The 23,193-nt window shown below is 35.6% G+C and overlaps 1 protein-coding gene across 1 annotated transcript in view; it reads right to left on the bottom strand.

Annotated features, from left to right (window-relative positions):
- Positions 1–23,193, bottom strand: part of Asah2 (N-acylsphingosine amidohydrolase 2) — a 58,649-nt gene that overhangs the window by 14,798 nt on the left and 20,658 nt on the right. The window contains exons 7-14 of the mRNA XM_027949255.2: positions 15,625–15,745; positions 13,905–14,030; positions 8,554–8,640; positions 6,613–6,717; positions 6,409–6,490; positions 3,334–3,449; positions 2,174–2,268; positions 528–567 (exon numbers count right to left, since the gene is read on the bottom strand). Coding sequence (XP_027805056.2) covers positions 528–567; positions 2,174–2,268; positions 3,334–3,449; positions 6,409–6,490; positions 6,613–6,717; positions 8,554–8,640; positions 13,905–14,030; positions 15,625–15,745 — 772 coding nt within the window. The remainder of the gene's footprint in view (positions 1–527; positions 568–2,173; positions 2,269–3,333; positions 3,450–6,408; positions 6,491–6,612; positions 6,718–8,553; positions 8,641–13,904; positions 14,031–15,624; positions 15,746–23,193) is intronic.

The following is a 23,193-nucleotide window of genomic DNA, read 5'->3' as shown; positions in this document are numbered from 1 at the left end:
AAAGTCTAGTTATTACTAAAATAAAGGGCTTTTTAAAAATCAATATCCTAAAAGATATAATGAATGGATGGGATGGATGGCTAACCTGATAGTTATTTACAGTTCCAAGTAACAACACATCTATTTCTATGTCATTTTATATGCCATTTATAATAGTTTCCAAATATAAAGGAAACCACAAATATAGATTAAAAAACAGAATGCCCAAAATGTAATAAATTTTATTTATACCATTTATAAAGTTTAAAATAGTAAGTTTAGGGATTATTTACTATTTAATCCATATAACTGTTATCAACTTTTACATTATTTAAACATAAATACATATAAAATATGTATTTAACTGGATAATAATTCCCTTGTATTTTTAAAGTCTAGTTCTTACACCACCCATATTAATCTCTAGCCATTAATTTCAAGAAGTATAATATTCTAGCCATCAGAAAAAAATAATTTAAAAGACATAGGGAATTCTTTCCTCTTCACCAAATATGAAAGTCTGGAATTTTATTTCATATTTAACTTACTGCTTGAACTGCCTCTCGAAGTCTTCTTCCAGACATGGTCCTAAGTCAAGAAAACAGAATTATGTAAACGTTCTCCTATTCAGAATGTGTACAAAGTGTACAGAGAGACTTCTAGTAAAAATTTTAAAGTGCCCTGGCTCAGATCATATAACAGTGAAGTATGTAGGAACTCAATGATGCTACGAAGCTAAATTTGAGGGGGTTTTCCTGTACTGTCCTATCTTCAACAGAAATTCAAACTGACGACAGTCATTTTGATACTAGGGGAGTACAGAATCAGTGAATATCAACAGCAAAAGGTCTTCATCATTATCTACTCATTGATTCAACAAAAAAACACCAAATGTAATCCATGTAAATAAAAGCAAAAGCAGGGAGAAAGTGTACTACTACTATTCCTGCCTATAAAGAACTTGCCATTTGATTCAGATGGTGAATTCTTCAATGAAACATTGAGTACCTACCACAAATACAGCCCACATCTTGGTGCTAATAATTCAGGAGTACAATGTTTACATTCCCGGGAGGAGAGAGGGTCAACAAATAAATAAAAATGTGAGGTGACATAAGCGCTCTAGAGAATAAAGCAGGGTAAAAATGAAAAGGAAGCTTGGTGGTCATGTGGTGACAATGGCAGTGATGCAGGTGTTGATGCAGGAGTTGAGGTGACAGTGGTGGAAGTAACTGTGGATAAAGACTATTTCATATAGTTTGAGCATGACTGACATCCCTGTTAGAGATTTAAGCAAAGGCTTGAAAGAATAAAGAATCTGGCCATGAAGATAACTGGAGGGAATGTGTTGTAGGCAGAAGGAACCATAAGTTTAAAGGCTTGAATCAAGACCATCTTTAGTGAGTCAAGGAAGTGCTTGTGTAGGTCCCTCCATAAGAACACTTTGCCAATGCAAACACACAGGGTAGCTGAAGCAGGGGTGAGCAAGGAAACAGTGGTAAGAAATCCCATCAAAGAGCCTGCAGAGGAACTTGGAGAATATTGTAAAGATTTGATGATTTGTCTGGAATGAAACAGGAAGCTATTGGAAGGTTCATATGTTCTGAAGAGAATATAGAGGAGTAAGGGAACTGAGCAGAAAAATAGGGGGTTATTGAAATAGTCTGAGTGGGAGATAGTAGTAGCCCAGAGAGAAATGATAGAAAGGGTTGTATAGAACGCCCAGAATTTACTGAAGTATTCAAAGAGGAAAAGAAAATTCAGAGATGGGCTCTGAGACATAGGGCCTGAGCAACTGGGTTTGCAAAAAGTGCCACTTACTGAGATAGGAAAGATTACATAGGAAGTAGGTCTAAAGCATTCTTACATGTTTTTAACACCTACATTGATTGCTTCAAGTACTGTATTTTAATATTATTTCAAGGTTTTGTACTGACCCAATAATGCAGGAGGTTACTTTACTTTAGAAATGATAAGTTCATACATTTTTATGATTATTTCAGTAGAACCACCACTAATAGGCACAGATTTATTCTTCAGAGGCCCCACCAAAAGCAGGTAGAAATATTTGTCACTGTTGCCAAACACAGTCGAGTATGATATCAAGAGATTAATACAGAACTGTCTTCCCATGGGAATTAATTCCAACAGAAACACACAATAAACACATTTCTAACTAAATAAAAAGACTTACGTAAACTCCCCTGGGATAGCAGTTATAGCCAAGGACCCAAGAGTAATAATCTGAACATCAACAATATCTGGATGCCAGGGATGAGGTTTTGATAGCTGAGAATCCAAAACAAACAAACAAAAAAAAAACAACGTTAGGTATATTATTCTTTCTATGGTCAAAAGACGGGTGGTCAGAAAATTTCCTTTACTATAGTGTTTCAATGTTTCAAGTGAGTTTTGGATTTTTATCCCATCATAGAATTATTTTCAATTTATGATGTGGTATGAGATATATTACATGGGTATTTATGTCCTGATCATAATGTGAGAATCTCAAATGCTAACGCTACAGTAACCTGGACTTAACAATGAAGTTTTTGAGGTAGATGTGTCATTATGAAATCAGAGTGTCCCACAAATATACTAGGGTATTGTGAGTGACTGTCATACACCCATGAATGGAGAATGCCATTTGTTGGTAGTCGGATGTGACAATTTCTCTTCACTGTAACAGCACTTCAAGTTTACAGTTCCTAAGTCTTGCATCTTATTTTCCAAGATTTTGACAAGAGAAGCTACCCTTTTTCAAATGCATATTAGTGTATAGTCTATCGTTCCATTTCCATCTTTCCTCCCTCCTCTCTAAGAATTTTAATTGATTAGAAAAAAAAACTGTTTTAAAGAATATTTCCACCTTGATAATCCATGTTTCTATGAATACCAGAACAGTTTTTTCATATTTAGAATGTAAAAATATATATTCCAAAAGAGTGTTAAAAGATACTTGCTTTTAGTTAATAGTGTTGTCTGAAGTGTGAAATAACTGGGATATGGACATGTCTTTTGTTTGACCTAGATACTTTCCTCTACCGAGAATTCTGTGCAGACTGGCTTCCTGGAGCCAACATAAATGAATAAGATAGTGTTAATCTTATTCTTCCTGTCCACTGTCCTTTTTCATTTATTTATCATAAATGCAATAAGGTAACTCAGTATATTTAATATCATGACCTGAGGTCCTCAGACTTACAGCATTCATATTTTAATATCAAAAATTTTATGTGTGAAATCTAAATGTTATCTCCGATGTCCGTAGATATTTGTTATTTGTTATCTGACAATTAATAAATTTAAAAATAACAAAATATGAATTTCACTATTATAATCAAAAAGTATTACCTCTCCAGTGTGAAGAAGGACTGGCTTTGGTTTATGGCATTCTTTAATTTCTTCTGATGGCTTGCCAAAGATCTGGTCCCGAATGGTGTCCCAAAATGGATCCCCTTCTGTTTTCCCTATTAGAAATAATCTGATTAATATGATCCCTTAAACTAACCCTCTGAAAAAAAGCCATTATATAGATTTAGTTATTCAATTATTTCTGGCAGTTTGAATATCAGAAAAGTCAAACCCCCTGTCCATCACACAATAAGAGCCATTAGTTAGATCCTGAATTTAAACAGGAGAATAAAGGAATATATTTTGTTAAAAAACACTCAAAGTTTTGAGTATATTAACCTTGCTTATTTGTGTTGTAAATAAAAACAATTTGATACAATCAATGGTAGAGCAGTGAACTAAATCATCTCTTTCCTATTTTAAAAAATAAAAATGACTCCCCAACTTACAATACCAGTTGTCTGATGTATGGTCTCTGAAAGAATCTCTCTTGAATCCCCAAACATCTAACACACATACACACACACACACAAACACACATACACACACACACAGACACACACAAACACACACACACACACACAGACACACATACCATAAAACTTAAAAATGAGAAAAAAAATGAATAGACATTTCTCCAAGGAAGATGTAAAAATGAGCAAGTACATGAAAAGGTGCAAATCAAAAGCACAATGAGATAACATCCCATACCCACTAGACTAGGTGAAATCAGTAAATCAGAAAAGTTAGAGCACTATACACTGCTAGAATAAATGTAAAACAATATACTGGCTCAAATAAAATCAGAAATAAATGTAAAACAATTTTGCAACCAATTTAGATATAATCTGGCAGCTTCTCATATATTAAATATAAAGTTATTGTATAATTCAGAAATTTCACTCCTACATATGTATCCAAGAAGGAAAAATGAAAACATATACCCACACAAAAATTTGTATGTGAATCTTCATTGAAGCATTATTCATAATAGCCAAAAATTGGAACAACCCAAATTTCCATCAACTGATCAATGTACAAATATCTGGCACATTGACATAGTGGAGTATCATTTAACCATAAAAAGGAATGAAGTACATTCTACAACATAGATGAACTTTGAAAACACAATGCTACGTGAAAGAAGTCATGAAAAAGTGTTATATTATGTAATCCCATTTATATGAAATAGGAAAATACAGAGACAGAAAGATCAGTGGTTGTTTAAATATGGGGACGATGGGGGTGTGAGAGTAGGATCGCTGAAGTGTGCAGTTTGTTCTGAGGTGATGAAAATGTTCTAAAATTGGGTAAGGATGTGGCTTGGTGGTAGAAAGCTTGTCTAGCAAATACAAGGCCCTGGGTTTAACCCCTAGTACCACAAACAAACTAAAGAAAATATTCTAAAATCAACTACGGTGATGGTTGTATATATTTGTGAATATATTAAAAATCATTGAATTGTATACTTCAAATGGATGAATTGTATGGCATGTGAATCATCTCTCAATAAGTCTGTTATTTAAAAACTAATTGTAGTAAAATATTAAATCAAACTGGATGAATGATTCCCAGGAAATAAGATGTCAAAAATGTCAAGTCTAAACTATATTAATTAATTTTTTAAATTAATGGAGATATATGTATATATATGATGTATGTGTGTCTGCGTATAAGACAAAAATGAAATAAGCCACACTGTTGTGTGTAGGTAATGCACTACAATATTTTCCATTTTATTGCCTTTACGATGCATATTATTATACTGATAGCCTAGATAAAACTGGAAGAGCTAAAATAATATTTCATAAATTTTTGGAACTCCAAGGTAGATCAGTAGAGTAGAAGAAAGAGACCAGAGGGAGGGAGGAAGATAAGGAGATGGGGAGAATGATATTAACCAAATCATATTGTTATATCTTGTCCATTGTACAAATATGGAACAATGAATCCCACCATTATGTACAACCATAATGCACCAATAAAAATAGAGAATAAAAAAATAAAGACCTGCAAAAAACAAATTTAAATATTTTAATACAGGAAGAGGACCTGAGACCATATGCTTTGGGCTTCTAAAAGGCCTCTGTTGTGAGGCATACTGGCTACAATAAAATCAGGGAAACATTAAAATAAAATATGGAAGAACCAATTCACATTGTGGAAAGTTCACATTGTTGAATGACAATTCCCCTCCAGACTCTCTTACTTCTTTCCCAGCCTTGCCCCAATTTAAAATGTTTCCTGTGCACTCACTCCCAGGTTTATTGCAGCACTATTCATAATAGCAAAGATACAGAATCACACAAGAGTCCACCAAGAGATGAATGAATAAAGAATGTGATACATATACACAATGGAGTACTCTTCAGCAATACAAAAGAGTGAAATCCTGTCATTTGCAGCAACATGGATAGACCTGGACATAATAATGTTAAGCAGGATAAGCCAGGCACAGAAAGATAAACACCACATGATTTCACTCATCTGTGGGATTTTTAAAAGCTAAGCTCAGAGGTTATTGGAGGTTGCAGTGGTTACTGGAGGTCATGGCAGGAGGGAGGTATGGAGATATGGAAAGACTGCCTCACAGGTCCAAGGTCACAGCCTGATAGGAGAAAATACTCCTGATGCACTATTACACAGAAGAGTGATCACAACATTGTACTGTATAATTCAAAATAAATAGAAAGCCACAAGACTGGGATCCCAATTAGAATAAGATACACTCCATGTTTGTATAAATATGTCAAAATATACTGACTGTACTGTCCTGTGTATCTAAACAGAACAAATACAAAATAAAATTAAAAGAATAACTAAAAAGATTCTGAATGTTGCCATCCCAAAGAAATGACATTTGTTTGAGATGGTGGATGACCTAAGTATCCTGGGTTGATGGATATACAATATATCAATGTTCTGAAACAAAAAATAGCACATGTACTGGCTCCTATTGAACCTTATTAGCAAAGACACAGAATCAAACAAGATAGCAAAGCTGTGTGGTTTGCCCCGAGCCCCACACAGAAGCTTCAGAACCTGAGACACAGATTTTGTCCACCTTCACCTCACCCTGTGTAATATTGAGGCCTCCAACTCCATCAATTGTGCCGGCCGCAAAACTGTAGCCCAATGCTGGTTTACATGTTTGTGCCTAAAGGAAAGTTTTCAAAAAAGAAAGAAAGAAAGAAATTGAAGTTAAGCTGCAAGTAAATAATTAGATCACCCTAGCCCTTTGCCCTTGTGGCATCATCAGTGTGACTCAGCGATACTTACAGTGTGTGTGGAATTGAGCCAGACGGTCACATCTGTCATATTCACCCACTGGTGAGCCGAAGCCAGTGGTCCAGCCACCTCCTGGGAGGCAGAGGCATACAGTTCCTAGAAACACCACACAGCTTACTGCCCCAAGCCAGACAACAAAGGTGAATGGTTCCCGCAGTACCCAGTAAGCACCAATTTGGAAAAGCATCTCTCACCCATGAGTTACTTTTGTTTTGCTGTATGCTTAGAAATAGCCACTACCCGGATGGTTCTGTCAAACTGAATTGCTTCCCAGAAGCTTAAAAGCTCCAAGAGGGTGGACCTGTGTGTACTCCTCACAAATACAAAATTCTAGTGATACAGGCTGTGGCACTAAAGGCCCCAATCTCATTTGAAAGACAGTCAAGAAAATTTAAGATTAGGACTAGATGAGCCCAAATACTTTCTTTGCTGGAATGAGAATGTATCCTCCTCAGGCAGTATCCTTGTGGGGTCATCCTTCTCAGGATCCTCAGGTCCTCCAGGAATTCAGGTGCCAAGTGGTGGCTTGAAAGAACCCAAGCCCCACTTAATTTGCATCAATTCTGCCACCCACATTCTACCCTCTGGTGATTTTGTTTTGTTTTGTTTTTTAATATGGTCAATGCATGCTTTTACAGTCATGGGAAGTATAAGTCAAAACGTATTTGGAAACGTTTGTGTTTATTCATTTGTATTATACAATACAAGCAAATCCCGTTCAGCACAAGTCCCCTTGTCTTGCACCTAGACATTTCCACTCTGTCCCACCCCTTTCCAACAGCCACATGTGAGCTTTCAGGTAAGTGCTTGGCAGCACTGCTGCAGCCTGCCTCTCCTAATTAAGAGGCAAGTTATGCCTTGCTGAGAAGAGAATCTAGAATGTGGGCCAAATCTCTATGGCTCCCAGGCCCAGGATGGTAACAAAATTTCTGACACCAAAGTGTGTCGGGGCACACCCCCTAAATAGAATATGTTAATTTAGAATAATCCACTGATAATTCCACAGTGATTAAAAAGAAACTGCAGCAATTAGGCTGGCTGCTGCTACCAATTTTGTGTGTGATGTTTTTTTTAAAGATGCTTTTGTTCTTTCTTAATTGCTCCTGAAACATTTTAGAACTCTGGGAATGAAAAATTTACACATACCAGCATGTGCGCATGCATGAGCATGCACACACCCAAAAGTATGAATAAGCTGTAAAAACAAATGGCCTTCATTCTCTTTATTGGGTCCATGTCAGTTGAGGGGTTATCCTTTTTCTTTCCTCAGAAAGCTGTCTCCATAGAAACTGATTCAAAACATGGGGGCAAAAAGGACGATAAAATTCAGGAGAGGGAGGAGGATAAAATAATGCATAGTAATCTCACTTCAGACCAGATTCTGTTCTTCATCATGAAGTGTTTAAAATATAAAGAAAGAAAAAAAGTAAAGATGGCATGCCTTTGCTCTATCAAGGAAGAGGAGGAACTAATTGGAATCCAAATTGTAAGAGCTGTGCCACTCAGCTTTGTCACCAAAGGACAAGTTCAGAAATGGTAGGATGACTTTGGGCAGGCAAAGAATTGAAAGATTTCCGAGAATTTAAATGGGGCTGGTCCTATGTGAATACACAGTAACTGAAAAGCTTACAATCAATCTATCTCCTCTGTCTGAGGCAAGCACTCTGGCTTTCTAAATATTCTGAAATAAAATGTTTTCCTGATTAATTGGTTTTAGATGTACTTCCTATAAAACATCTGACCCAATCAGGCAGAGACAGTTCCTGTGTGGTGCACGAAGACAACCTTCCAAACTGACATCTTCCAGACTTCCTGGCGCAGCCGGAGTTCTTGCTGTCTTCCTTGTGATTATCGACTTCCTAATAAATAATGTCAGTGGACTTAAAAGAACAATTCTAAATGCAGACACAAGGAGCTGGGCCCATGGCTTACCTTTGCTCTCTGGTAAATAGTCCGCCCAATAATTTGTGTGCTGTCAATCATATCTCGTCCAGGTCCCTTAGCAATGCACATTCCGGGCTGGAACAACATGAGAAAAGATGCATCCTTAATGAAATGAGTGATTATTCTAAGGAATGGAAAATTATCACCGAATCTAAGCAAAATAGATTGTTTAAGCTATATTCTAGCATTTCTTTTTAGATAGTCTCTCAAATTATAGACTTAGAAAAAACAAAATCAAACATGGAATTGGAGCAGTGAATGTTTTTAGGAAGTATCTATTCCAGCAACTTAGTTTTAAAAATTAGGAAATTGAGGTTTATGTGGGTTGAAAGACTTGTTGCAGATTATACAGGTAGCTAATACTTAGGCTAAGGCAGGAAATCACATCTTTCCCTTTGTTGCACAAGTTTCTCTTTGTTCATTGTTTCCTAGGACTCATGTCTATGATCATCTTAAATTAAAATCATATTTTAGAAAAACTATTGGCCTTCTGGAAAAAAATAACTAAATCTAACTCTATACCATATATTTTTTAAAATTTTCCTACATTTTGTATTGGTGTATTATAATTGTACATGATAATGGGACTTGTTTTTACGTGTTTGTACACGCACAAAATGTAACAATATAATTTGGCCAATTTCATTCCCCAGCATTTACCCCTCCCTTCCCACCTCCCACCTCTTGGTTTCTTTCCTTTACTGATCTTTCTTTGATTTCCATGAGATCTGCCCCCAACTTTCTTTTCCTTTTTCCTCTGTAGTTCCCACAAATGAGAGAAAACATACATCCCTTGACCTTCTGACTGACTCATTTTGCTTAACATAATGGTTTCTACTTCCATCCATTTTCCTGCAAATGGCATGACTTTGTTTTTCTTTGTAGCTGAATAAAACTCCATTGTGTATGTAAGACTGGAAAACGCACCACACGACACAGATTACCAAAGAGGTCTCCCTTTATTAAAAGTGGCTGTGTGTTTATATAGGTCTAAGAGAGGTAGCAGGGGCTGAGGTAGATAACAGGTCGCCCGTTTATTGGCAATCTCTTCCATATGTCAGTTCCGGGGCCCAAGAAGTTAATTCTAATTGGAGCTAAGGCTTCCTACCGGCAGGGTTTGAACATTGGCGCCGGAGGGAACGTTTCGCGCCAGTGAAAGAAACAAAGAAGAGAAGGAGAGTCCTTAGATGCCATGCTGGGGTTTTTCTCTGGGGTGCGGCTGCCCTTATGTTTTCCCAACAGTGTATATATACCACATTTTCTTGTCCATTCATCTGTTCTTGGACACCAAGGTTGGTTTCATAGTTTGGCTACTGAGAACTCAATTGCTATAAATATGGGTATGTATGTACTATAGTACAATGCTTTTAATTCTTCAGGAGAAATTCTGAGAAGTGGTATAGCTGCGTCATAGAGTGGATTCATTCCTAGCCTTTGAAGACCCTCCAGGCTGATTACCATAGTGGTGGTACTAATTTGCAGTCCCATCAATAGTGCAAAAGTGTTCCTTTGTCTCCACATCCTCTCCAGCATTTATTATTATTTGTCTTCTTGATGACTAACATTCTGACTGGCATGAGATGAAATTTTAGTGTAGTTTTGATTTGCATTTCCCTAATTGCTAATGATATTGAACATTTTTTCATATTTTTGTTAGCCATTTGTATTTCTTCTTTTAAGAAGTGTTGTTTTAATTCATTTGTACATTTATTAATTGGGTTATCTCATTTTTAGTGTAAAGTTTTCTGAGTTCTTTATATATTCTAGCTATTAATCATCTGTCAGAAGAGTAGCTAGCCAAGATTTTCTCCCATTCTGTAGGTTCTCTCTTCATCTTCCTAATGGTTTCCTTTGCTGTGCAGAAAGTTTTAAGTTTGTTGCCATCTCTAAGAAACTCTTTGCCTGTGCCTAAATACTGAAGTGTTGATCCTACATTTTCTTCTAGGAGTTGGGTAGTTTCTGGTCTAATTCCTAAGTTTTTGATCCATTTTAAGTTGATTTTTCTTCAGGGTGAGAGATAAAGTCTATACCCTATTTCTTATATCAGAAAATTTTGAGATTGAGCAGATACTTAAATAAAAATAAAATCTAGAAAAAAATAAAATATATATTATAAGGAAAATGTGGTATATACACAATGGAATATTAGAAAATAATCAAGTCATATATATATATATATATATATATGTATAATATATTTGAGTATATACTCTGAGAATATGGAAGAACCTTCAAAAACTAATAAAGAAAAGGTTTAGTAAATTTTATGACTTAAACAAATTATAAATGTTGTTTGGGGATGGGGGAATATAAGCAAAGCTAAAAGACAACTGATAAACTGGAGAGAAAATTTATGCTATTTGTGACAAATATATTAAGACTTTAGTATATTAGAAGCTTTAAAAAATTCAGTAAAAACAAAATGCTCCTCATAAAGCTAAAGGGATAAAATTATCATACTAGATTCTTGCACTCCCATATTTACTGCGGCACCATTCACAATAGGTAAGGTATGGAATCAACCAAGATGTCCATCAATGGGTGAATGGAAAAGGAAAATGTGGTATATACACAATGGAATATTAGTCATAAAATAATCAAATCCTATAATTTGCAGGAACATGGAGGCAACTGGAGGTAATTCATTATGTTAAGTGAAATAAACCAACACAGAAAGACAAAGACCGCATGTTCTCACTCGTTTGTGGAAACTAAAAAGTCAGCCTCATAGAATGGAGACCAAGAAGGTTGGGGAGTAAGATAAGGGGCAGCAAAACACAGCTAGATTGAAGGAATTAGTTCTTGTTTTCCAAAACACAGTTGGGTAACTATTGGTCTAAACAATTTATGATATATTTCAAAGTAAGTATAAGAATACAAAATTCCCAGCACATAAAAATGATGAATGTTTGAGGAGATGGAAGTGCTTATTACCCTGATTGATCATTACACATTTTATACATGTACTGACATCATAAAATACCTTATGAAAATGTAAAAATATTATGTCTTGCTGGGCATGGTGATTCACACCTGTAATCCCAGCAGCTTGGGAGGCTGAGGCAGGAGGATTGCAAGTTCAAAGCCAGCCCCAGCAAAAGTAAGGTGCTAAGCAACTCAGTGAGACTCTGTCTCTAAATAAAATACAAAATAGGGCTGGAGATGTGGCTCAGTGGTCGAGTGCTTCCTGAGTTTTATCCCCAGTTGAAAAAAATATATATGTCTCAATTTTTAGAAAAAGAAAATATACCCTTATAAATACCTTTTCATTCATCCATATTGAATTGATTTCTCTTACTTGAAGTAAAAAATATCCTAGTGAATACACCATGGAATACATATGAAATAAGTAATTCCCATACACACACACACACACACAGAGACAGAAATATGAATGGCCCTTGAATATTAAAATATGTTCAACCTCATAAATAATGAAATGGAAATGTAAACTACAGAGATAACTCTGCATACTATATTGGCAAAGATTACAAGAACTTTGGTGAGGGTTTGGGGACTCAGCACTCATACATGGTTGGTGGAAAATCATGGAGGGAGCAGTTGGACAATATGGAGCATGTGGTAGTTATACTGTTTCTTTGACAGCAAACTCACTTTTAAGAATTTGTCCTAAGCTGAGATTCATGTACCTGTGAAAACAAGTATGAAAAGGAGGGTGATGTTTATATGAAGAGGAAAAAAAAAGAAGGAAGAAAGCATCTGTGAAGGAAGGGAAGAGGGAAGAAAAAACCCATCAGTAGAGGGTGGGTAAACTACATTATAGAACTCAAAGCTATAAAATATAAAGTCAGCTTAGTAGTGTTACTTAGAGCATATCATTTACAGCATATTTATTGAAAATAAAGAGGCTGGTCATAGAATATTATTAGAGCATGATCCCATGTATGTAAAATCATACATGCATTTGACATGGAGAGATAAAAGGCTGTGAGGGAAGCCAATCCAACACTTGAACAGAGAGAAAAAGAATTCAAGGGCGGGGGTGGGGGGCATAAAAGGTCCTGTAATTTTTTTAGATTACAGAAGTAAAATATGCTCCTTTTAGAAAAAAAGCATAAATATGCATAAGTTGGAGAAGAATAACCACCCTAATAGTGCCAAAAAGAAAACCACTGTTAATGATTCAGAATATTTCATTTTGTCTTTTTTCTACAACACATTCGTTTTGAAAAACTGCAATTATACTAAATATGCACTATTAAATCCTGATTTTCTTACTCAACATTGAGTAGTCTTTTCCCACATTATTCAATATTTCAACAGATGACATTAAATTGATGCATAATAGTCTATAGCAAGCAAGTAGAGCTTATTTAACTATTTTACTTACAAATTTTGGAATTTAACAAGTAATCTTAAAACTTATTATAAATTAATAATGTGTGAAAATTTTGCAAATGAAGAGTAGCAAAAAAATGTTTCTATATGAAAACAGTAGTACATAGTACAATTGCTAAAACGATATTGCTTATTGGGTATGGCTAACTAAAATAGAATAAATAGCCCCAAAATAGTGTTTAAAACAAAGATAATATCACAGGTGAAATGTTTTGCAACATAAAGAATAAGAACCCAGAAATGAGCAACTGATGCTCTTGTCAAACATACAAGCAGATCTAAATGAACTCTGGAGGGAAGCAGTTAAATAAATGATGATATATAACTTTGTGATCTTTCAAATTTTTCACACAGATCAGGATGCAGATGTAAAAAAGATTTCTAAAGCAAATTATGTTAAAAATTCAAGTCATAGACCAATAAAAAACTCCATAAATAAGTGAAAAATTTTTGTTTATGAATGCTTAGATAAACACATAAGGGAGAGTTGTAAGAATAATAACTTCTGAGAAGGAAAGGGGATAAATAGAGACTTTCGATTTTTACTACTCTGTATGTTCATGTTATTTGAATTTTTATGGCAAGTTTTTTATTGTGATATTAAAAGAAATAGAGACATTTTGATATTATATTTTTTAAAAACTATAGATTTATAATTAGTGAAAAATGTCGCAGGAGGCAACTTTTGGTACAAACTTAAAACTTCAGAAATGCCAAAGCAAAATGTTTTAGACAGCCCAAATTTGAGGAAGGACACTTAATCTCTGACATTTAACTTAACAGTCAATCAAATGGATTCTGTACCTTTATCCACTAAAACTTTAGTGAGTTTGGACAGGTGCTTTAAAAAAGAGTAAGCACTTGAGTTAAACAGCCAGTGTACCCTAAGAACAACATATTTGTAAATTAATGATGAATGCTTAAATATGAAGTGCACATGAGATGCAGAAACAAAGATTTCATGAGCCCTAATTACTTACCCCGCCAATAGGACAGGTACTATTAGCATTTTCACAAGACTCTCCTGTATTGAGGCAATGTGGGCCAAGAATGTTGGAGGACACATCTCCTAGGTTTGATGAAGCAAAGGCTGCTACAAATGGTCCCTGCAGAAAGAAACACTCCATTATCTTTTATTCTTTCTTACTTCCTATAATGACTTCCATTAAAGATACATTCAGTCTACTCTAGTAAACTATTCAAAATCATTTGCTGACGATAAAAAGAGAATGTACAATATTGTGAGGTCAATTTTCACTTCTGAAAATATTCACATTGCAGTCAGTATACATATCACTACTGAAAATATTCCAATTAACACAGGGTCATTGAAAGGAGGATTGAATTTCAAATTTATGCCTCAAACAGAAATATTGAGACAAGAAAACACAGTAAGAACAATGAAATGTGGACCTATCAATCCAGTGTCTAGTGTTTTATCTGGAGCTCAGGGATGCATTTACCCTTTTTTAAAATGTTGTATTGACAAAAAAGCAAAGAGCAACTTCAGATTTCTCTATTGTAAAACTGAATCAAAACATACCATCCAGCATCCAGACTTGCCCTCTGTGAATCCTACCTCTAATCAGCCTTGACCCAACTGGTCTACCATTCCACGTCCTTAAATGTTAATTTTTTCTTAGAGAAAGTGATAACTAAGCATGGGAAATCACATGCCTTTTTTGATACTCAAAGGACAATTTATGTCAAACTGCCTAACACTCAGGCAATGATTATAAATGGGAACCTCTTTTCATTTCCCTAAAACGGAGGCTAAAATAAGAAAAGAGTTTTTCAATAAATGAGATAAAACATCAGACTGAATGCTAGTGGGGTTACTATATTTATAACAGAACATTCATTCTACCTGAAGTCCCGGGAATCTATTCCATTCTATATTCCTCTACATTTGGTGTTTGTATGCCGTGGTAAGGTAGAACAGGGTCTCTCCTCCCACTTTGTAGTTACTAATTTGCCCACAGATGAAGAGTTCCTGCAGTACATGGATTGGCTTCATGGCGCCTCCAAGTCTGATCTGCTCACTCAGTGAGTTCCAAAGCTACTAAACAAGTCTGACGGATTACAGTTGTCTCTAACCTGTCTCTAGGCCTTCTTTTAGGAAAATGAAAGGAATACCATTACGAAGAAAGCCTGGACTAGTGAAAAGGACTTATCACCTATCCTTTTTCGGGATTCTTTCACCATTAATAAGGTGCTTAATACTTTTATGGCTCTGAAAACAAAGTTAACATCAACATAGCTTATCATGTTTCCACCTAGGTCAAAAACTATTACACAGGGGCTGGGGTTGTGGCTCAGTGGTAGAGCACTCACCTAGCAAGGGTGAGGCACTGGGTTCAATCCTCAACACTCATAAAAAAATAAAGGTATTGTGTCCATCTGCAACTTTAAAAAAATTCTTTAAAAAAGCTATTATGTATTATAAAAATGACTTATTCTTCATTATGCAACTGATTGTAACTTTATAAGTAATATCTAGCCACAAAGAACAAATAGTTTATTCATCATTTTAAATTTTTCTTTCCCTCTTAAGGAGAACTGCAAATTCTTTCTATCCAATCTTATGTGTGATCCATGATGACACTTTATTCTAGAAATATGAATCAGCGATTCTAACCATTGCATGAATGACAACACCTGACAAATTTAGAAGAAATTTTCAATGACATAAATTCTCACCTGTCCAGGGAGATATCCTTTGTTCTTCTCTTGCTCAAAAAGGTAAGATGCATAGCCCATATTGTCACTATTTACAAGATGGTTGCTGTTGTTCATGCTGACAGGGTGAATGGCAAACCAGCTGGAAGAGAACAAGAAGCCCAAAGTTAATCAAGAAACCCGAGAACTGAAGCCAAAACTGAGGACTGGGACCTTCCGTTTTCTCCAGCAGGAAAATGTATTTTAAATGTGAAGCTTTCCACGGTTAGATTGGGCTGGGGTTGTGGCTCAGTGGTAGGGCTCTTGCCTGACATGTATGAGGCCCTGGGTTTGATCCTCAGCACCACATCTAGATAAAGAAATAAAGTAAAAATTCCATTGGCAAACTAAAAAATATTTTTTTGAAAATGAACCTAAATTACAAATAATGTGCTTGATAAATCTGATAATTTACTTAAATTAAAAATACAGAATGTTATTTTTGTGCGCTGTCATCATCATCATCATCATCATCAACAACAACAGCTGTGCCAGGGCTGGCCAGTTACCAGATGGCATTTCTAAACAATTATAGAGGTGTAGACTTTGTCCTTCAGGACAGACACAAAGATGATAACTATTCAAATCAATCCTGTCCAATTCAATAGACTTGTCCTGAGGGACAGCTGTATGCCAAACACAGAATAAACGGTGGTGTGCTCTCAGAATCTCACAGAAGACAGAGATGTGAATGAATGGCCTTAATACAGTGTGACAAATGGTAAAAATAAAATAGACATAAAGTATTCAGAGACCACAGATGACTAGCAATTAATTCTTAAGGGCATTACAGAGAGAAGGATCAGCAATGTAAATCCATGGAGGCGTGAAAGAGGATGTTATGCATAATTCAGCATATCCTTATGCATAGTAATAGCTTGAGTGCAGAGATATATAGTTTACAAATTAATTTCACATCTGTTAGTTTCTTTAAGCTCCCCAGCTACCCTGATAGGCTGTTTTACCTCCACCTGCATGGTTGATTCAGAGATACAAAATGATGACCCCCTTTTCATAGAGGAATATGACTCAAATCAGAGTCTATAAGCCTTTGTCCAATAGCTTTTGTAAGATCAAACCACCACACAGGTGAAAAAAATATTTACAGAAGAGAAGACAGTAAAACAGATGAACTAGAATGCTTAAGATGAGAAAGATGCCAATTCATGAAGTTTGGGGTTAATTTAGAATTTTTTTCTATACAGGGTCTCACTCTGTTGCCCAGTCTGACTTCAAACACCTGGGCTCAAGTGATCCTCCTACCTCAGCCTCTTGAGTAGCTGAGACAAGATTTAAAAAAAAAAAATTGTCAATTCAAAAGATGTGGGGGGGATGTTTTTAAATTATTCAACAAGTAAACAGCATGGAAACAAGAAAAAAATTGAGAATTGCTGTGTATTAGAAAACTTAATATACATACCAAATAAATGTAGGTTTGAATTCTGGTTTTTTAAAAAAAAGACTTGATATAATCAGGAATAACTGAATGCAAACAGGGTATTAGATCCTTTTAAGAAGTTATTTTTAATTTTGTTGGTTTGGTGATGATTTGTAGTTATGCATTTTTTTCTAAAAATATAAATCTTTATCTAAAAGATATATTTACTAAAATATTTGAATGAAATAAATATATGATATTTGATATTTTTTAAATTGCAAAATGAACAAAAAGGGAGAGGAGGAATGGAACAGAATGGCAGAGCACTATCAAGTTATATCCAAGCTGGTTGATAGCTACATGGAGAATCATTACCCTAATTTGCTCTAAATTGGTACATATTGAAATTTTCCATAACAGTTTTTTATTTCATGTTGGTATCCATCCCAAAAGCACAATGTCAGGCCGAATCAACAGTCCATAAGGTCTCTACAATGACTATTTGCCACTGTACAAAGAGAAGTTTAGGCTGAAGATAATCTAAGCTCATCCTCTAGAAGTTAATTGCAAGTTTTTTTTGCATTTCAGAAAACCGTTCTCTTTGTGTGGGGGGAGGGTGTCTCTTTCTCTTAAAACTGTAATGTCAAAATAAATTCTAATCAACTCTTTTCCAGTTAGTGGACTTTGGTTTTTGTTGTTGTTTGTTTGTTTGTTTTTAATTTTGCTCTGTTTAGTTTAGAAAGAAAATGTGGTAATGGCCTTGGCAGTTTCATGGCTCCCTGACTGAAATATTTCAATCTGATCGGATCACATTGAAGTCAGCCAGATTCATCCACAGCACTATCTCCCCATTGCAATCAAAGGACACTGCAAAACAATTCTTCCAACATTGGCTATTATTTAGCACATATTAGGCAAAGACTTTTAAATAAAAGTCTCATTTTATTCTCACAAGAAGCTTTTGAAGCAACTTAGGAGGATAAGGCAGAAGAATCTCAAGTTCAAAGTCAGCCTTGGCAACTTGGTAAGACCCTATCTCAAAATAAAAAAAAATGACTGGGATGTGGCTTAGTGGTAGAGGATCACTGGGTTCAATGACCAAGTACCACAAGGAAAAATAAAAAGAACCTCTTGAATCAGGTACTTTCATTATTCTCATTTTACAATGAAGGAAACTTAGTCTCAGAGTAGGGAAGTAATCTGACCAAGGCCACAGAGTCATTAAGTTGAGAAACAGGGCTATGAATCCAGGTTTGTCAGACTATACATAAGGTCTTATTCACTATGGGATACTGGTTCTGTTCCTTCCCTTTTTTCATTTGTTCATTCTATACAAGTTAACTTTGTGCCAGGCACTAGGAATGTAAGGATGAATGAGACATCATCTTGCCTTTGAGAAATGCTTGACAAAGGATCTGACATTCCAGTTGGTCTGAAAGCATGAATAGGAACTTGTCAAAGGACTCATTACAGATGTATTCCTAGCAAAGTAAATAACATCTGCAAAGGCACAGAGCTGAGAAAAGTGTGGTGTGTTCAGAGATTGAGTAGATAGGGTGGCCAGAGCAGAATGAATACCATCAAGGAACAGTAGCAGTTGTATCGTCATTCAGCCAGCATGAACTTATTGAAAGCCGGGAGTGGAACAGGCATTGTGTTAAACTCCAAGGAATTCAGAATCAGTTCTGTTCTCTATCAGCAAGAAAGTTAAAACTGTCCACAAAGTATCTGTGGAGGAAGCAAATGCTAAGCAAATTTTAGTCTTGTAGTTAGATTACAGATGACTTCCTATTTATTTCAGGTCTGAGAAAATCGATTGAAGGTTTTCTCTACAAAAGTGCAAAAACATGTATCCCCTCCACCCCCCAAAAAAGTTATTCGTATTGCAGGAAAGGAAAATGTTGTATATTTTTCTCTTCTTTCCTTTGAAATACGTTGTTTAAATATCAGGCATGCCAAAGCAATGAGAGTACTATGGTAACTGATGAATATTTATTTAAAAAAATACAAAGAGGTGGTCATTTTAATTTTAAAAGGACACACAATTTATTTTATCTTCTAAAAAAAATACTCTTCAAAGCAAAGTTCAAAGGAAAGGAAGAAAGGCTTAGTTAGTTTCAGAAGGTGTTTGAGTACAGATCTAAGAGGATGAACATTTCCCAAATAATAAACATTTTTAAATAATGATGATGTCATTATTTAAATACCTAGGTGGAACATGGGATACAGGCCTATATCCCAACCAACATAGTACAATCAAGAATACTGAGGAAAGTCAAAGGACTGGAGATTTTATCTTCGTTTATAGCAAAATCAGTTAAAATTCTTGGATCTTTATTCCTGAGACTGAAAAATAACAAATTTCAACCATATTTTATGAATCAATAAGCAGCATATTAATATATGTTTTGGTTGTACATGCCCGCAATTTCAGCACCTCAGGAGGCTAAGGAAGAACAACCACAAGTTCAAGACCAGTCTCGGTAATTTAGTAAGGCCCTAAGAAACTTAATGAGACCCTGTTTAAAATTTGGGGCTGGGGCTGGGGTTGGGGCTCAGTGGTAGAGCATTTGCCTAGCAATGAGGCACTAGGGTCAATCCTCAGCACCACATAAATAAATAAAATAAAGGTTAAAATATATATAATATGTATATGTAACATGTATAAATATACACATATTTATATTATATATAATATATTTTTAATATATAAATATATTATGATCTGGCTCTGAAATGTCCCCAAAGCTCATAGGTTGAAGGCTTGGCTCACATTGCAGCAGTATTCAGAGCTGGTGCCTTTGGGAGATGACTGGATTCTGAGGGCTCTGACCTTATCCTTGGACTCACTCATTGATAGATTCTTAACTTAATGGGTTCATGGGAGATGGTGGACATTTGAGGAGGTGGAGCCTGCTTGGAGGAAGTAGATCATTGAGGGCATGTCCATGAGTATACCTTTCTCTTTTGCTTCCTAACCACCATGAGGTGAGCATCTTATTCCAGTACATGCTCCTTGCCAAGTTGTTCTGTCTTATCACAGGCCCAGAAAAAACAGAGCCAAGTGATCACAGACTAAACCCCTGGAATCATAAGTGAATCTTTTCTCCTTTAAGTTGATTTTCTGAGGCATTTTGACACAGCAATTGAACGCCAACTAGCACAACATAGAATAATGATGTTTTTCTCCTGTGTGAATGAGGCATTTAGAGAAAAAGATCTCTAGAACCTCTTTCAATTCAGACATTGTATATTTTCTACTGTAAAACAGAAAATAAAAGTACCATAAAAATTCATAAACTAATAGAACCTCAGTGGAAGTCAAGTTTCAGTCTCTCAGACTTGGACCCCCAGGTCCAGTATGTAGGTTGCACTGTATAAAAAGGTGGTTGGTAGTAGGGCTGAGTAGGGATTAAATACAGCCCCTGTACAGCTCACCAAGCCAGGAACATCTGTCAGCCCAGAAAAGAATATGACTGTAAGATTTATACCCAGGGGCCTAAGTGGTGTTATTTGTGACCTCCTGTAAACTAAATAGAAAAACAGAATTGGGTGCAACCATTCAAAGGTTGTGTTCATGACGATTCATGGTAATATACAAGCTCTTTGGGTAAATACAATAAAGGAGGCCATAGTGGGTAGAACAGTTCCCCCCAAAATTTATATTTACCTAGAACTTCAGAGTGTGGCTTATTTTGGAAGATCTTTATAGATGTAATCAAGGTCTTAGTCTTAGATTGACTAAATCCATACTGACTTAGTACAGTCTCTAATCCGATGACTGATAGTCTTATAACAAGAAGGAAAAAACCGAGGCACCCAAAGAAGAAAGTGATATGACAATAAACGCAGATATTGAAGTAATATATCTATAAGGCAAGGAAGCCAAGAATTGATGGTAACCACTAGAAGTGGAGAGAGAGACAAGGAACAGGTTGTTCCTCAGAACCTCTGGAAGGAACCGACTCTGTGAATGCCTTAATTTTGGACTTTGGGCCTCCCGATCTGTGAGACAATACATTCCTGTTGTTTTGAGCCACCCAGTCTGTCATAATATGTGGCTTCCCTTGGAAACTGATACAGAGGTCATGTATTACAGTTCCCAAGCAGACCAGTTCTGGAGTCAGGTACAAGCTACTTAACTTAATTGAATTTCCAATATTCCTGTCTGTAACATAATGATAATAGTAGTAGCCACTTCACAATATTTGATACTTAAAAGAACTAGCATAAGTAAAGAGCTTAGCACAAATACGGTCTTATACTAAGAATGAAATAAACGTTCACTATGATGATGTTGACAATGCTGATACTGCTACTGCTGCTACAAATGATGATGATGATAAGGAAGGGCACAAAACTCTGAGCATAAATACATACAGCATTCATAAGGCTGAGAAAATGCTCCGATATATGGTGTATGGGTGTGTGTGTATTTCACACATACCATAGAGCATGAACATGAATAATTATACGAGGATGCTCTGCCCTCTTGTGGCAGATACTTGAGTGCTCATGAAACACCCATAAGCTCTTCTAGGTCCCAGCCCCACTTGCAGGGTGGGAGCATATGAATAGTTCTGGCCAATCCCATATGTGCTGTGCAGAACTACCCCATCTACAGGAGACTTTGCAGGAGCAGGAAATAGGTCTTCAAAAGTGGGAGTCACTGGAATGAATAAAGACTAAACCTTCTGTCTGTCGTAGTTGTTGGCATTTATTGCTTTGATGAACATGCCTCTCTGTCACCTCCCTCCAATCCTCCCCATCCCACCCCACTATAAACTGTTGGGAGGAAAGAGAGGAAAGGATGTTTCATTGATAATGTTAAACTATAAGGACTTTGCAGCCCAGCATTCTACCTAAGGGGTAACCTGAATTTTAAACCAGCAGAAGCAAAGAATAAAGACTAAACTCTTAGAGAAAGGTTCTTCTGCATTTACAGGTAAACCTGGTGGCAGCATCCTGGAAAGATGTCTGCCAGCTCTGTGCCAGAGAAGTGATATACTTTCTCAATTCACGCTATTCTTATCTTTCAGAAACACTGAATGAAAAGAGGCCCCTCAAAAATAAAAAATAAATTTTAAAATGCCCTCTCCGATAAGGATTTTGGAGAAAGATCTTGTTTGGGTGGATTTCATTAAGTTATGTAAATCAAATTTCTTGAGCCCTAACTGGTATGATTAAGTGATCAACAAAACAAAACCAGGAAATAGCTGAGAAGATTTTTTTTTTAATTCAAACCAACTAAGAACTGAGGAAATTCAAAGGAAAACATCTTAATTTGGCTTTGTTGAGTCTGTTGCTTGGCAGTTATTATAATGTATGATAATACACATGATTGGCAAGAGCCCAGGACATTCTGCTCCTGTTTGCAGTAGGAATGTAAACCAGAAAAACCTTTCCAGAGGGCTGTTTGGCAGTTTATAGGAAGAGTTTTATAATTTAAACATTCCGTTTGGCTCAGCAATCCCACTTCTAGGAATTTAGCTTAAGGAATCATTGGCAAATATTATTTATTTAAGAATTCTTATCACAATGTATTTTATGATGGAAAAACCTGTAAACAACTTAAATACCCAATGATTGTTGATTGGGTTGAGTATTTTCTAATATCTATGATGAACTACTATATAGAAATTTTTAAATGGTGATTTAAAAAAAATACTAACTAGCCCTTAAATATATTCATAAGGTGCTAATGAAAAAAATCATCAAACTATATATGCACTAAAATCTCATCTTTTAAATAAAAATATTATAAATGTTTAGAAAAAAAGTCTAAGGCTATGTATGAAAATATTAATAGAATAACAAAGAATGGGGAGATAGAGAAAAGTCCAGACATATAATAATCACAATTTCTGAAAATAGACTCAACTCACTCATTGAAAGATAGTCAGAATACAAAATGAATAAATAGAGCTATATGGTATTCATAAGAGATACTCTTAAAACATGAGAACAAAGAAAGATTAAATGAAAATGACAGGAAAAAATATATATACATGGCAAATTCTAACCTACAAAAAGTCGAGTTAACGATATTTATCTTTCAAATTTAAAACAAATCATTTTTGGATATGAGAGTCACTACAAAACTGAGCAAGCAACTTAAAAACCACACGATTGTCTTAATACATGAAAATAACATTGTTAACATTTTCATAGTA

This window comes from Marmota flaviventris, chromosome 4 (assembly GCF_047511675.1).
Source record: "Marmota flaviventris isolate mMarFla1 chromosome 4, mMarFla1.hap1, whole genome shotgun sequence".
NCBI classification, from domain to species: Eukaryota; Metazoa; Chordata; class Mammalia; order Rodentia; family Sciuridae; genus Marmota; species Marmota flaviventris.
This window is presented reverse-complemented; position numbering and strand designations above follow the sequence as displayed.